Consider the following 13,508-nt stretch of genomic DNA (forward strand, 5'->3'; position numbering starts at 1 on the left):
TTTCTTTAAAACACTTGATAGTCAGAATGGTCTCCTGTGTAGTAGTTTACAAACATGGATTTCTGTATGTTAGACTGGCAAGTATTGGAATAGTTGAATCTAGAGATAAGAAAGCCCAGAATGAGGTTTCCAGCAAGAGCTGGATGAACATGGGTGGGAAAAAAAGACAATTTACTTTGAACTTTGCCAAGGAGACAGGAGCTAGCAGACTTAAAGGAGAGGATATCAATGGCAATTTAGCTAACAGTCAAATGAAAGTTCAAATAAAAAAAGAAGGATATTTTGAGAGCAATGGCCATCTACTCCACCAAATAAGAATTTTTCCTTGCACATTATTACAAAGTTAAATCATTACAACACATTATCAATGGTTTTCTATTTTGGACCTTTCTTTTCATTGCTTCCACTCCTCTCTCTCCATTTTTAAGGAATGCTTATGCTGATAAATAAATCACAATTAAAGCAGTTGTATTTGTTCTTCAGTTTATAAGGCACTACAATACAAAGAGTTTGGTAGTTACCTTATAGAAAACATCAGGAACATACTGTTCACTAGAAGACTCCTTTACATATCCCAGTTCAGGTGCATCTCGACATGGCAGAAAACAGTCATCGCCCACTAGTGCCATGCACTGATTGGAAACCTGGTAACCTTCAAAATGAACCTGATTATCGGGGCCCCCTAAAGAAATAAATGACATAAATTTGAAATGTGAGATATGGTCGATGAGCAAGGGAGTGAAGAAACTGTGTTGTGGAAAATTAAATATTTACAGTATCAATTTCTTTGAAAGTTTCCACTGCACCCTTATTACATAGACAACCGAACTGTAACATTATCAACTTTGCAAATAAACTTTTGATCATGTCAGATTGTAGCTTCTACATTTTTTTTGACTGGACATACCCAGATATGCTAAACACAACATTTTTAAATAACGTCTGATCCCATTCCATTAAACAGCGTGAGAATTGCAGGCAGTTCACTGTAGGGACAGAACAAACATTTTGTTACGTAATTATGGGTATTGTGTGCTGTGGCAAGTAAAATTTGCATAAATAGACCACTAAGTTTGCAGATTGCATTTCTATTTTGTAATACTTTTCACAAACTCAGATTTGATCATAGGTAGAATCAGCATATACCTGTTGCCAAGACAGTAACAAACTTGGATCCGAAATGACCGTCAGGGGAAAGTCGGCAAGTATTGGGATGTTTGTTCTGGAAATCTCCTGCTGTGATGCACTCTTCTGCACTTAGAAAATGTGCATCCTAACAGAAAAATAAAACATTAGCATTTAAAATTACTAAACACAAACTTATATTTATATTATAAATATAACCTATTTACCAGCCACCGTTAAAATAGTGGATAGTCTCATGCTGCAGTATAAACTGGTGAAATTTATCCATTTATTTATACAGACAAGAAAGACAGCTGATAACCAGTCTCCCACGTCTCTATAACATATTTAACCACTTCTCTACAAATATGAACAACAAAGATGAAATTCACCACCACCTTCAGTGTGTCAGCACAGCCTCTGGCTTCTGAGGGAAAGTATTTGAAGATGACAACCTCAAACCTGCCACAAAGCTGACCACACAGGAGTGACTCATGTTCTCCTCTACACGCTGAGACCTGGACTACCTCTATCAAGGTAAAGATAAAAACACCACAACATTAGTTCTCCAAACCTTCCAAGCCTCTAATTCCACCGACACAGCAATATTAACAACCTCTCCCAGCAACACCAACAGCAAAGCTTTAATTTCCTATTACAAGCTCTGCTGGGCGGATGTCTTTTGCTCATATGAAACAAGAACTCTGAAAAAATTTTCCAGGGTAAGTTTATCAAGAGGATAGAGAAAGCAAATCTATGAGGTTCTCAATGCTTCATAAAATACAATATTCTAACCAATTCATGGTTAGAGTATCCCTGGTCCACAACCACTCAAAATAGACGAGCAGCAGTCAAGATGGAATCAAACAGCATGCCAAAGTAAAAACTGTAGAAGTGCCCAACCTCCCATACAACTAACTATCCCTTCAGTACCTCTTGTTCTATTTATGAGAGTCTACTCAACTCATATTAGCTTCAGAACTAGACCAGAAGTAAATCAGCCTCCACTAGCAAATTTCTACAGATGTTCTGTGGAGAGCACTCTAACTGGATGCATCACTGTCTGGTATGTGGGGCAAATGCACAGGATTGTAAAATGGTGCAGAGGGTGGAAACTGAGTCAGCACCATCATGGGTACTGACCTCCCCACCATAGACAACATCTTCAACAGGTAATGCCTCAAAAAGGTGGTATCCATCATTAAGGACCCCCATCACCCAGGACATGTCCTTTTCTCATTACTACCATCAGGGAAGAGGTACAGGAACCTGAAGACCAACACTCAGCATTTTAGGAACAGTTGTTTCTCCTGCACCTTCAGATTGCTGAACAGTACATGAACTCTACCTCACTATTTTGCTCTACTTATTTTTTAAATATATTTCTTATTGTATATTCTATGTATTGCACTACACTACTACTGCAAAACAAATTTCATGACATATGCCAGTGATAATAAACCTGATTCTGACTCTGAATGAAAAATTAAAAAGCAATTACTGGCAATAATGACCAGGCTATTATCAGCAAAAATTTGATGAGGTTTTTATACCCAAGACGGTGCCAAAATAGGGAAATTCAAAAGCTCTTTCTAGCCTTTTAGTTTTGTCTTCCTCAAATATTTATCTTTTTTTTTGAAAATTCAATTGTCCATGCTTCCACTAAGGCTTATGGGAGAGCATACCATGCTACAGTAAAACACTTCATTTTACTGTAGTGTTATCCCCATTTCCTTCCTTCCCCTCAGTAAAATCAATACTAATCCAAATAAAGTCTTTCTTCCTTCATTGAATCAAAATCAGCAATAAATTGTAAAAACCCTTACATAATGCGATAACTTATAATACCCATGGAAACCACACTATATCTTTCTTCCTCACCTGAAATTCCTCATGTTGCAGAATACAAGGAGTGTACTCTAAAACAACGCCATTTCCTAATGGAACGCTCCAAGTAATATTAATTGTATCCTAGCCACTGCCACAACAAATTTATCATAAACTTGATTACACTTAAGTAATCTCCTAGACACTAGTTTGATTAAGTAATCAAACTCCTAGACACCTTTGATTAGATATTACTCTTTCTCCATAAGCAGCTGTTCTTACTTGGTTTACAAGTAATAGAAATCTTTTTGAGTCAAAAACCCAACGTGAAAAGTATTTAACTATGACTGTCAAGTTAAATACAGTATTAGATCAAAGGAAAGGGGTTATACATGGCCAAAAGAGTAATATGCACAAGGATTGCTGAATTCTGAAAGTGCCTCAAAGGAGGACCAGTGCATTGCTACAGTAATACAAGTGAGAAACTTCAAAAGCAATTACAACAGTTATGTGAAAAAAGAGAGAAAAGCTGAAGTTAATGCAGGTCCCTCAAATTGATGCAGGAGAAATTGCATTGAATAAGGAAATGGCAGAGAAATTTAACAAATATATTTGTTTCTTCAAGAAAGTTGACACAAGAACCTCTTGAAAATAGTGGTCCTTTAAGAGGAAATGAAACAGATTGACATTAGGAAGGAAACGGTGATGAGTAAACTGATGGGACTGAAGGCTGACAAATCCCCAGGTCCAGATGGTCTGCATCCTAGGGTACTAAAGGAGGTGGCTCTGGAAATTGCAGATGCATTGGTAATCATTTTCCAATGTTCCTTAGATTCAGGATCAGTTCCTGAGGATTGGAGAATGGCTAATGTTATCCCACTTTTTAAGAAAGGAGGGAGGGAGAAAACAGAGAACTATCGTCCTGTCAGCCTAACATCAGTAGTGGGGAAGATGCTAGAGTCCATTATTAAAGATGAAATAGTGACATATCTAGATAGCAGTGATAGGATTGGGCCGAGCCAGCATGGATTTACCAAAGGGCAAATCATGCTTGACTAATCTATTGGAGTTTTTCGAGGATGTAACCAGGAAGTTAGACAAGGGAGATCCAGTGGATGTAGTGTACCTCGATTTTCAGAAGGCATTTGATAAGGTCCCACATAGGAGATTGGTGGGTAAAATCAGAGCTCATGGCATTGGGGGGAAGATATTGACATGGATAGAAAACTGGTTGGCAGATAGAAAGCAAAGGGTAACGGTGAATGAGTGTTTCTCGGAATGGCAGGTGGCGACTAGTGGGGTGCCACAGGGCTCGGTATTGGGGCCACAGCTGTTTACAATTTACATAAACGATTTAGATGAAGGTATTGAGAATAACATCAGCAAGTTTGCTGATGATACTAAGCTGGGTGGCAGTGTGACATGTGATGAGGATGTTAGGAGAATTCAGGGTGACTTGGATAGGCTGAGTGAGTGGGCAGATACTTGGCAGATGACATTTAATGTGACTAAGTGTGAGGTTATCCACTTTGGGAGTAAGAACAGGAAGGCAGATTATTATCTGAACAGTGTAGAGTTAGGTAAGGGAGAAATACAAAGAGATCTAGGAGAACTTGTTCATCAGTCACTGAAGGTGAATGAGCAAGTGCAGCAGGCAGTGAAGAAGGCTAATGGAATGTTGGCCTTTATTACAAAGGGAATTGAGTACAAGAGCAAGGATATTCTTTTGCATTTGTACAGGGCCCTGGTGAGACCACACCTGGAGTATTGTGTACAGATTTGGTCTCCAGGGTTAAGGAAGGACATCCTGGCTATAGAGGAAGTGCAGCGTAGATTCACGAGGTTAATTCCTGGGATGTCCGGACTGTCTTACGCAGAGAGGTTAGACAGACTGGGCTTGTATACGCTGGAATTAAGGAGATTGAGAGGGGATCTGATTGCAACATATAAGATGATTAAGGGATTGGACAAGATAGAGGCAGGAAATATGTTCCAGATGCTGGGAGAGTCCAGTACCAGAGGGCATGGTTTGAGAATAAGGGGTAGGTCATTTAGGACAGAGTTAAGGAAAAACTTCTCCCAGAGAGTTGTGGGGGTCTGGAATGCACTGCCTCAGAAGGCAGTGGAGGCCAATTCTCTGGATGCTTTCAAGAAGGAGCTAGATAGTTATCTTATGGATAGGGGAATCAAGGGATATGGGGACAAGGCAGGAACCGGGTATTGATAGTAGATGATCAGCCATGATCTCAGAATGGCGGTGCAGGTTCGAAGGGCCGAATGGTCTACTTCTGCACCTATTGTCTATTAAGTCTAGAGTAAATGTGATTCTCCAAATAGAAAAGGAACACTAGCACTGGAGAAAATAGGACAAGGGAAAACAAGGTGATATGGTGTTGATGGACTTTCAGAAAGTGTCACACAAGGATATTTTTACAGTTTTGAGTTTAATACACTGTTGTGGATTCAGGACCAATTAATGGACAAAATCATCAGATAAATGAGCTATTTTCAATTGAGCATGTGACCATGAAATACCAGAGAGACTGGTGCTAGGCCACAATCTATTTGAAAGAATTTGATGTGGCAAGTGTGAAATATTCAAGTCTGCAGATGATAAACCTTGACAGCAGCATGGGCTGTAAGAAGGAAATGGAAGTACAATTGGGCATGATGATGATGAAGATGCACAGTTCCTTTATGATTGCATGGTTACCACTATGAACATAAAATGCAGATTCCTGGATTGCAACAAATGCCAATCTCATAGGCTGTGTTGAATATGCCTAAAGATTATAAATATCAAGTGCACATTTAAAACACTGTTACCTGTTTTTGTTTCTTGGTCAATGAACTGCATACCATCACAATTTCATTATTTAAATAGATGGTTCTCAACAATCATAAATTACATAACTCAGACTGTGTAAAGGTTAATAACCAAATTAAGAACTTAATCTAACAACATTTAAGTTTTTCATTTGTTAATAACCCAATTAAGTAATTGCCATACTTGTATCAGGTAAAGATTTTGAAAACTTCAAGGAAAAGTTACCTTAAATGGTTCATTGGTATTAAGGATTAACAAAGAGAAGATTTTTGAATGGATATGAATTTATACTGTCAACATTTACAGATCTGTTGTAAAAGGAAACAACAAAATACTTAATTCTTTTTTAAAGTTTGAATATTTTCAATATTTATTGTTGAATTAGATTGACAAGACATAACAATCAATGTGATAAGATTTAATAATGGAACCTAAAGATTAGAAATATATGTACTGGGGGTGGGGAGAGCAAAATTCTTTGAGTGGGAAGTTCCAATCTACTTTGTTTTATAAATCATTCTGAACCTTCACACTTGCTTTATTTCCAACTCTAATGCCACTATGAAATTATTTTGCTTTCATACTTCAAAACTAGGAAGGAATGAGAAGCATGTATGAAGAAGAGCAACCTGTTAAACACAGATGGTGTTTGCAATTATAATTGAAGTGGCAGCATTTTAAATTATGGAACAGAAAGCCCAAAGGACACAAGAATACTGCTAAATAATTTGAGATGGACATGTAATGACGATAATATTAGCCAGATTCCACAAATACAAAATACTGATTCCCAGAAGGAAATTCAGTTCTTCCTGAAGATGCGAAAACTTTCAATTTTGAAGCATGTTAACACCTTGTAAGACATTATGATTAAGTATGAGTATTTTCACAATCCTACACAAGGTTCCTTACTTTATTCCTGATGAATTTGACTGTGCCTTTCCTTGTGTCCTCTGATAGAAGGTCTGTGAATATCCAACCAACCTGAAACAAGATGATGCAGAAAGCCAAATGCACCCAAATAATTAGTGAGTTTCAAACGTTTTTATGTTTCCTTGGCACTACCTTCAGATGATGCTCAAGAAAACTTAACTGAATTACGAGGCTCTCTAGTGCCATTTTGTTTCCAGTCAAAATGTTCTTGCAAACACCCTACAGTTAGCAGTGCCAAGTTTACTTATTCAGCTTCAATTCCCATGACATGGGATAAAAGTTCCACAAATCAATCTTACAACAAAATTTGTTACTAATACTTGCAAATTGGTGTTTTTTGTCAGAACTTCCATAAAGTTCAGATATTCTTTTTTAAATGAAGCTTGAATATTTTCAATATTTATTGTTGAATTTGATTAACGGAACGTAACAACTAATCTGAAAAGATTTAATAAGAGAACCTAAAGTACGGAATTGCAACTACTGTTCCATTGACACAATAGATCAGTTATCAAGCAAGAGGAAAATCTGTAGCAGGAAGAGGAGAAAATGGTAGCAACAATTTTAATGCAGTGAAATTTTTCAAGGTACTTCATTAGAGCATTCAACTCTCATTGAGTTTCATAAAATTAGACCAGAGCAGCTAAAGCTTAGCCAAAGCAAACTACAAAACTAAGAATGGATTCACCATATGTACACATTCGTTTTCTTAGTTTAGAGTTTCAACTTAAGCACGTTTATATGAATTGCTCCTTCCATCATCCAATATTCTATTTTTGCCAACCAAATAATTTGTCGCACCCCACAGCATTGCAGTGACACTCCTATCTTATCACACAATCCCATATACAGGTTGATGTTTGGCACACGTCTCTAAGTGGTTATTATTCAGAAAATGCTTCTGCTTAAATTCAGGAATATAGCAGTGGCTGAACTTAAGAATATTTGTTCTATTCCCACAGGTCTGGAAGTCAAATAAACTATTTTCCACTCATCCAAAAGTCTTACATTGTGCTGTCCAAAACAGCTGGAAACAATTACTTACATTTACTGTAAAGCAATGCTCCACATCTGCTTAGTGTTAATAAAAGAAAAACAATACAGGCTCAACAATATGGAAAAAAGCTCCATGCTAAAGTACTTCAATGTTCAGGTTACATTTCTTTTAAAGTGCAATTTTTAAAATTTGATAAAAATCACAAAGCCACTTGATGACATTGAAGGGAGCAAGAGATGACTTTTGGTATAACTAAGATATGACATGAATTAAAGTCCATTTAGACTTAAATAGATAAGTTCAAATCGACAAATTCAAATTTTCTCTTACACATTTAGTGACCAGGTACTTAAACTTCACTCGTACTTCACCAAAAAATCCCTCATGGTGCGGGTGAGACAATGCCTGTGTAGCACCAGCATAACTGTGATAGCAACACCCAGCATTACCTTCACTCCACTCCCTTCACCCAATTCCTGCATTCAACTGCTCGCATGTGCAGACCAGATGCTACCATCCTATTTGCTCTTCAAAGCGGTGAGAGCTGACAGCCTTGTTGTTAAAGACCAGATATGACTCACCTTCCTCAATCCAAGTTTAGCAGCAATTTCATCTACAACTTCAGCTTTAGGATCCTCCAGAAGTTCTAGGCTATTTGCTGTGCCAACCTACACAAAAATACAAAAACAAACTAGACTCAGAGGCAAGTTTGACAGTTGTGGAAGATGGAAAAATTAACTCTTTTCTAAATTGAAATTAATTCAATACAAATACTATCAACATAAAGGACAAAATAGCCACCTATCTATTATCTTACCCAGTATTTTAGTTAAATTTACTATAACTTAATTCATAGAGTAATTAATAGCACAATTTAAAATTAAAATCACATGGTTTTCAACAATGAGTCCAAATTAATCTAAAGGTTGGAGAATCATAGAATACTGAATCCACTTCAAACTTTTTTTTCCTGAAGGTTAATTAACAATTTAGAAAGGAGTAAACTCAGGGTTACCTAACAAATCCTTTAATTAAAAACTACCAATAAAAACAGAGAAAAGGTTTTTAAAAATGATTGGGCATCGCCAAAATTATGATAGTGATGTTCTAGAAATTATCTCCTTTCAATTGGAAAACAAACCAATCTAAGGCATGCATCTGACCTGATAATCAAGTGAGAATGCAACCCTCGGGTTATCAGGGTATCTTGGATTCCAAGGCCAAAAATAGATTACCATAATCAATGCCATTCCTTCAGTGCAGATTACATGAAAGATCTTACAGATGAAAGGAAATGTGCAGAGAAATCCATTTCCCCGTTAAGCCCTGGCTTTGGAACAGGAGTTAGTAATCAGTACATTGACAAAAGGTCAATTTCTGTATAGTTCTAGTTCATGAACATTTACAAGACCACCACGAAATGGATCATTTCACTCATATCAGTAGCTCAACTAAAAGTTTAGTCAAATCCACTGTCTTTTCTTGTCAACTAATGGGCTAAGAATAATTCACCACTTAACTTTAAAGCCAAGGTGTAAATTTCACTTTCTATGTGGAATACCAGAGATTACACCCCATTCTCTACAAATTTAGAACAATGAGTTTAAAAGTCATAAGAAAACAGCATTTCCTTGTACTAGAAATGACGACATAGGGCCATCTAGTGGATTTATTGAACAAATAGAAAGATGAGTATTTCGTTGGTAGTAATGGCTACAGAAAAATCCTGATTATAGTTCCCTTCTACAATGAGTAGTTACCTCTGGTACTTAAGAATTCATAATAGACAGTTTTGTATTAAGCATAAATTAACATTTCAATCAGAAAGCTCTTTAAAAAATTATTTTCTCTCAAGCAGAGAACCAAACCCAAATTAAATAAGAATCGGGCACATCAGATAAACTTGTGCCAGATTGTAAGATATAGCCTGCACAAAGTGGACAATCCACTCATTCTCATTCCCCGAATGACAGGAACTTGTGCTATTTTTCCTGTATCCTCTTTCATTTTCCATAAGGGAAGAGTAGATTATTAGGAAAGCGCATTTTCCCCTTTTTCTTCTGTACTTCAATCTACTCTACTTGAAATATTGTGCATGATGAGGAATATTGTTGACACAAAAATGAAGTGCATAAAGAACTCCTACATGTTAAATAAGTTATCTATCTTTTCAAGTTGAATAATAGAGATCTCTGACCTGTGGGGGCTCATAAATGGCAGCAACCTCAGCTCGAATACCTAGAGGAATGTCTGTGTGTTCAGTATAACGACCATAAAGGAATCCTAGCCTCTGGTTCCCTGTTTGACGCCAAAAGTTGAGGAAGCGGTCTGCAATTGTGTGGTTCTCGAACATGATGTTATCCACATGCCTGTATTTCTGTTCAAAATGTAAATACATTTTATATTTAGTTATTAAGACTATTAGCAATCCACATTCATGCTTATTTCAAACAGTACAAACATTCTATAGAAAAATCATAATGTGCTTCCATAATCTTCAAATCACTTTAATTGCAATTTTCTCAAAAGGAAAGGAGGTGCAAAAGTAACTTCTCATGAAAAATATTTAGGATTAGTAAATAATTTGGATTCAGAATCTATTTGTACAACATAGACTTATTCTGTATGGACTGCCTTGTGTACATGCACCTGTCTTCTGAATATGGTATTAAAAGATTCAAAATAAAGCCCTATTGAAAAACGACAAAGATCTTAAAAGTAGATTTCGGTCAAACAGGAATTAACAGAGGAAAAACACGCAAATGGGGGCAAGCCTAAACACAAGAGAAGCTGCAGATGCTGGAAACCTTGAAGCAACACACCAAAATGCTATAGGACCTCAGCAAGTCAGGCAGCATCTATGGGGGGAATAAATAGTCGACATTTTGGGCTAAGAAACCTGACCAGAGATCAGCTAAAATTTAAGGCAAAAATTGATAGCTTCTCCTTTGCAAAGCAAGATTATCAAAATAAATAACACAAATAAAAATGCGATACAACAAACACCAAGATAAAATAGAATGATTGAGCAGGGTAGAAGAGTTGAATGGCATATTTCATTATCTATGTTTATTCAAATTATATCAGGTTTTATAGATGATTGAGATTAGAGTTGCAGTAACCCAGTAGTGGTCTATGGGATGGGGCTGAAGGTAACAATACAGTAAGAAACAAGATAGAATTGGGCTTAGCTACAATCCTTCAGCAATAGTTTCATTCCCCTCCCTATTGACAAAAAGCATATTTAAACTTGCATGACTGTTTTTGCTCCTGGTACAGAACACCACTATCTTGCTCCTGTAATCTCCTCTAGTGCAACAACTACTTTACAATAAACTTGACCCAACTGCTGCGGCCAGTGCTTCCTATTTTTAACTTCTCTGATTCTACCTTTCCTTTCACTAGGTTTGCAGACTTGACTACTGTAGTTGAAATCAAGTTTCTGGCACTCCTCCAAATACAATTTTATGCACCTGAGTTTGAACCCTACTCCATCTCTGTAATCATGCACATCTCTTCCTCTGCCCCAAGCTCAAGAATACCCTTTCTGATAACTCTGCTTTTATCTCACTCTTCTCATGCAGGACACAAACTTTAATAGTGGTGCATTTCAACCAGATTACTTGTCCGATTTAGGATGTTTTCATGTTAAATTTATCATATAACTCACAGGTATTATTTTGTAAAGCGAAGTTAAAAGATTAGCTTTTTTTGTCACATGTACATCAAAAATCAAAACCATACAATGAAATGTGTTTTTTTGCAGTCAACAACCGAGTCCAAGGATATGCTGGGGAGAATCCTCACGTATCACCAGCTACCTGCACCAACACAGCATGCCCACAACTCAGTAACCCTAACCAGTAAGTCTTTGGAATTTGGGAGGAAACCAGAGCACCTGGACAAAACTCACACAGTCAACCAACGAACTTTTTATATACAGAGGCGGGAATTGAACCCTGATTGCTGACTCTATAAAGCATTGTGCTAACTACTAAGCTGCTGTGCCGTCCAGGTATCAAACAAAATTTCACACACCGCAACACTACTAGACAAGTAGTCAGTAACCAGGCTTCAATGAGGGCACTGAAGGTGAACAAAAGATTAACAAATAGATGTGGGAAGGAATTCAATATCATAGTATATAGGTAACTAAATTCATAATCATCAAAAACAAAGAGGCCCAAGATAAAGCAGCATAATGATGAGGATTCAATATTTCTTCCTCATGAATATGGTGGAGAATTAAGAACATGAGAACAGATTTAGACCATTAGACGACCATTCAAGTCCCAAACAGTCCTTCTATTATTATATCCAGAACTCCGAGTGCAACAGGCTCCATGTCAATGACACCTGATGCAGATTGGGGGACCATTTTGTTCAGAACCTTTGCTCTGCCCATCACAAAAAGGCAGGCTCTCTGGACAGCTACCCATTTCAATCTGAATTCCCGTTCTGACATGTCCATCCATGGTTTCTTCTACTGCCACAAAGCTAAACTCACGTCAGAGAAGCAATAGCCCATTCCATCTGGGTGCAAATAGAATTTCTACCCCCACTTCTTTATCTCTTTTTCCACTTCTCATTCTGATTACCTTCTCTTCTCCTCATCTGTCCTCGCTTATTAGATTCATCCTTCTTCAGTCCTTTACCTCTTCCACCTATCCTTTCCCAGCTTCTTATTTCATTCCCGCTCCCTTCTCACCTGGTCCAACCTATCATATGTCAATTTGTACTGCTTCCCTTCCTCCACCTTCTTAATCATGCTATTGTTAATTAATTTATAATTAATTATAATTAAATAAATTATGCTATTGTTAATTTCAAGTAATCATATTTTGTAAGTATGAATTATCTAATCATTTAGCCAACATTCTACTTTCATTAAAAAACAATCTGGTTTGAAACTTTTTAAACACTTTTTTTTAATATAAAGAAGCCACACAAGAGAAAAGCAAATTGACAAAAAATTGTCATACTTAGACACCAATCAGACAAAAAGTATTCTAAAAGGCTGCTAACTGTTCAGTGTCATGCCATTTGAGTTTGCACTAGAATATTAATTCTATTCTTGTTACTTAATACATCTGATCAACATTATACCAAATGTGCTTTCAACCATCTCCAAAATATCTAACACTCAACATAATGAGATTTATGAATCCATACTTGCCTGTCTGTTGAGTGTTATGGCACTGGGTTGGCACTTTGTACAAATTCCATCAGGCCACGGGGGATGCCCTTCACAACCAGATTTGATTTTGCAGCTTATATTCTCCAAAGCAACAAACTTGCCTCTGAGTAGAATGAAAATCTAAATTAAACCTTTCAACTTTTCTGCAAGGCTGGGTAAATCCAGAAACACAAACCCTGGCGGAACACTAAATACTAATTGAAGCAGTATAATTAGCAATGCAAATTAATTTTCACCAAAATAACCCCTGAAATAGTACATGAATTAATTCCAAATAATAGGGAGGATCTTGTGGAGAAGTACGAAGTCACACATTTCAGCATGGCAAATTAAAAGGCAGATTTTCTGGATCAAGACAAACGGTACAGAGAGATCTATGTGTACTAGTGCATTAATCATAAATTAGCAGGTCTAACAAATAGTTATGCTGGCAAACATCATGTTGAACTTTATTATAAAGGTGTTGGGAGTTTAAGAAAATGGTGTTTTGTCATAGGCGAGGTCACACCTTGAATACTGCTCACAGTTTTGGTCCTATTATCTATACAAACAATTTAGTAGCATTGAAGGCATTTCACAATAAAATCAACCGACCAAATGCT

The 13,508-nt window shown here is 36.9% G+C and overlaps 1 protein-coding gene across 1 annotated transcript in view; it reads right to left on the minus strand.

Annotated features, from left to right (window-relative positions):
• Positions 1-13,508, minus strand: part of nploc4 (NPL4 homolog, ubiquitin recognition factor) — a 48,271-nt gene that overhangs the window by 13,242 nt on the left and 21,521 nt on the right. Inside the window, exons 7-12 of the mRNA XM_073026138.1 lie at positions 12,886-13,009; positions 9,907-10,086; positions 8,291-8,377; positions 6,692-6,763; positions 1,147-1,273; positions 522-682 (exon numbers count right to left, since the gene is read on the minus strand). Coding sequence (XP_072882239.1) covers positions 522-682; positions 1,147-1,273; positions 6,692-6,763; positions 8,291-8,377; positions 9,907-10,086; positions 12,886-13,009 — 751 coding nt within the window. The remainder of the gene's footprint in view (positions 1-521; positions 683-1,146; positions 1,274-6,691; positions 6,764-8,290; positions 8,378-9,906; positions 10,087-12,885; positions 13,010-13,508) is intronic.

The sequence above is a fragment of the Hemitrygon akajei genome, chromosome 22 (assembly GCF_048418815.1).
Source record: "Hemitrygon akajei chromosome 22, sHemAka1.3, whole genome shotgun sequence".
Taxonomy (NCBI): Eukaryota; Metazoa; Chordata; class Chondrichthyes; order Myliobatiformes; family Dasyatidae; genus Hemitrygon; species Hemitrygon akajei.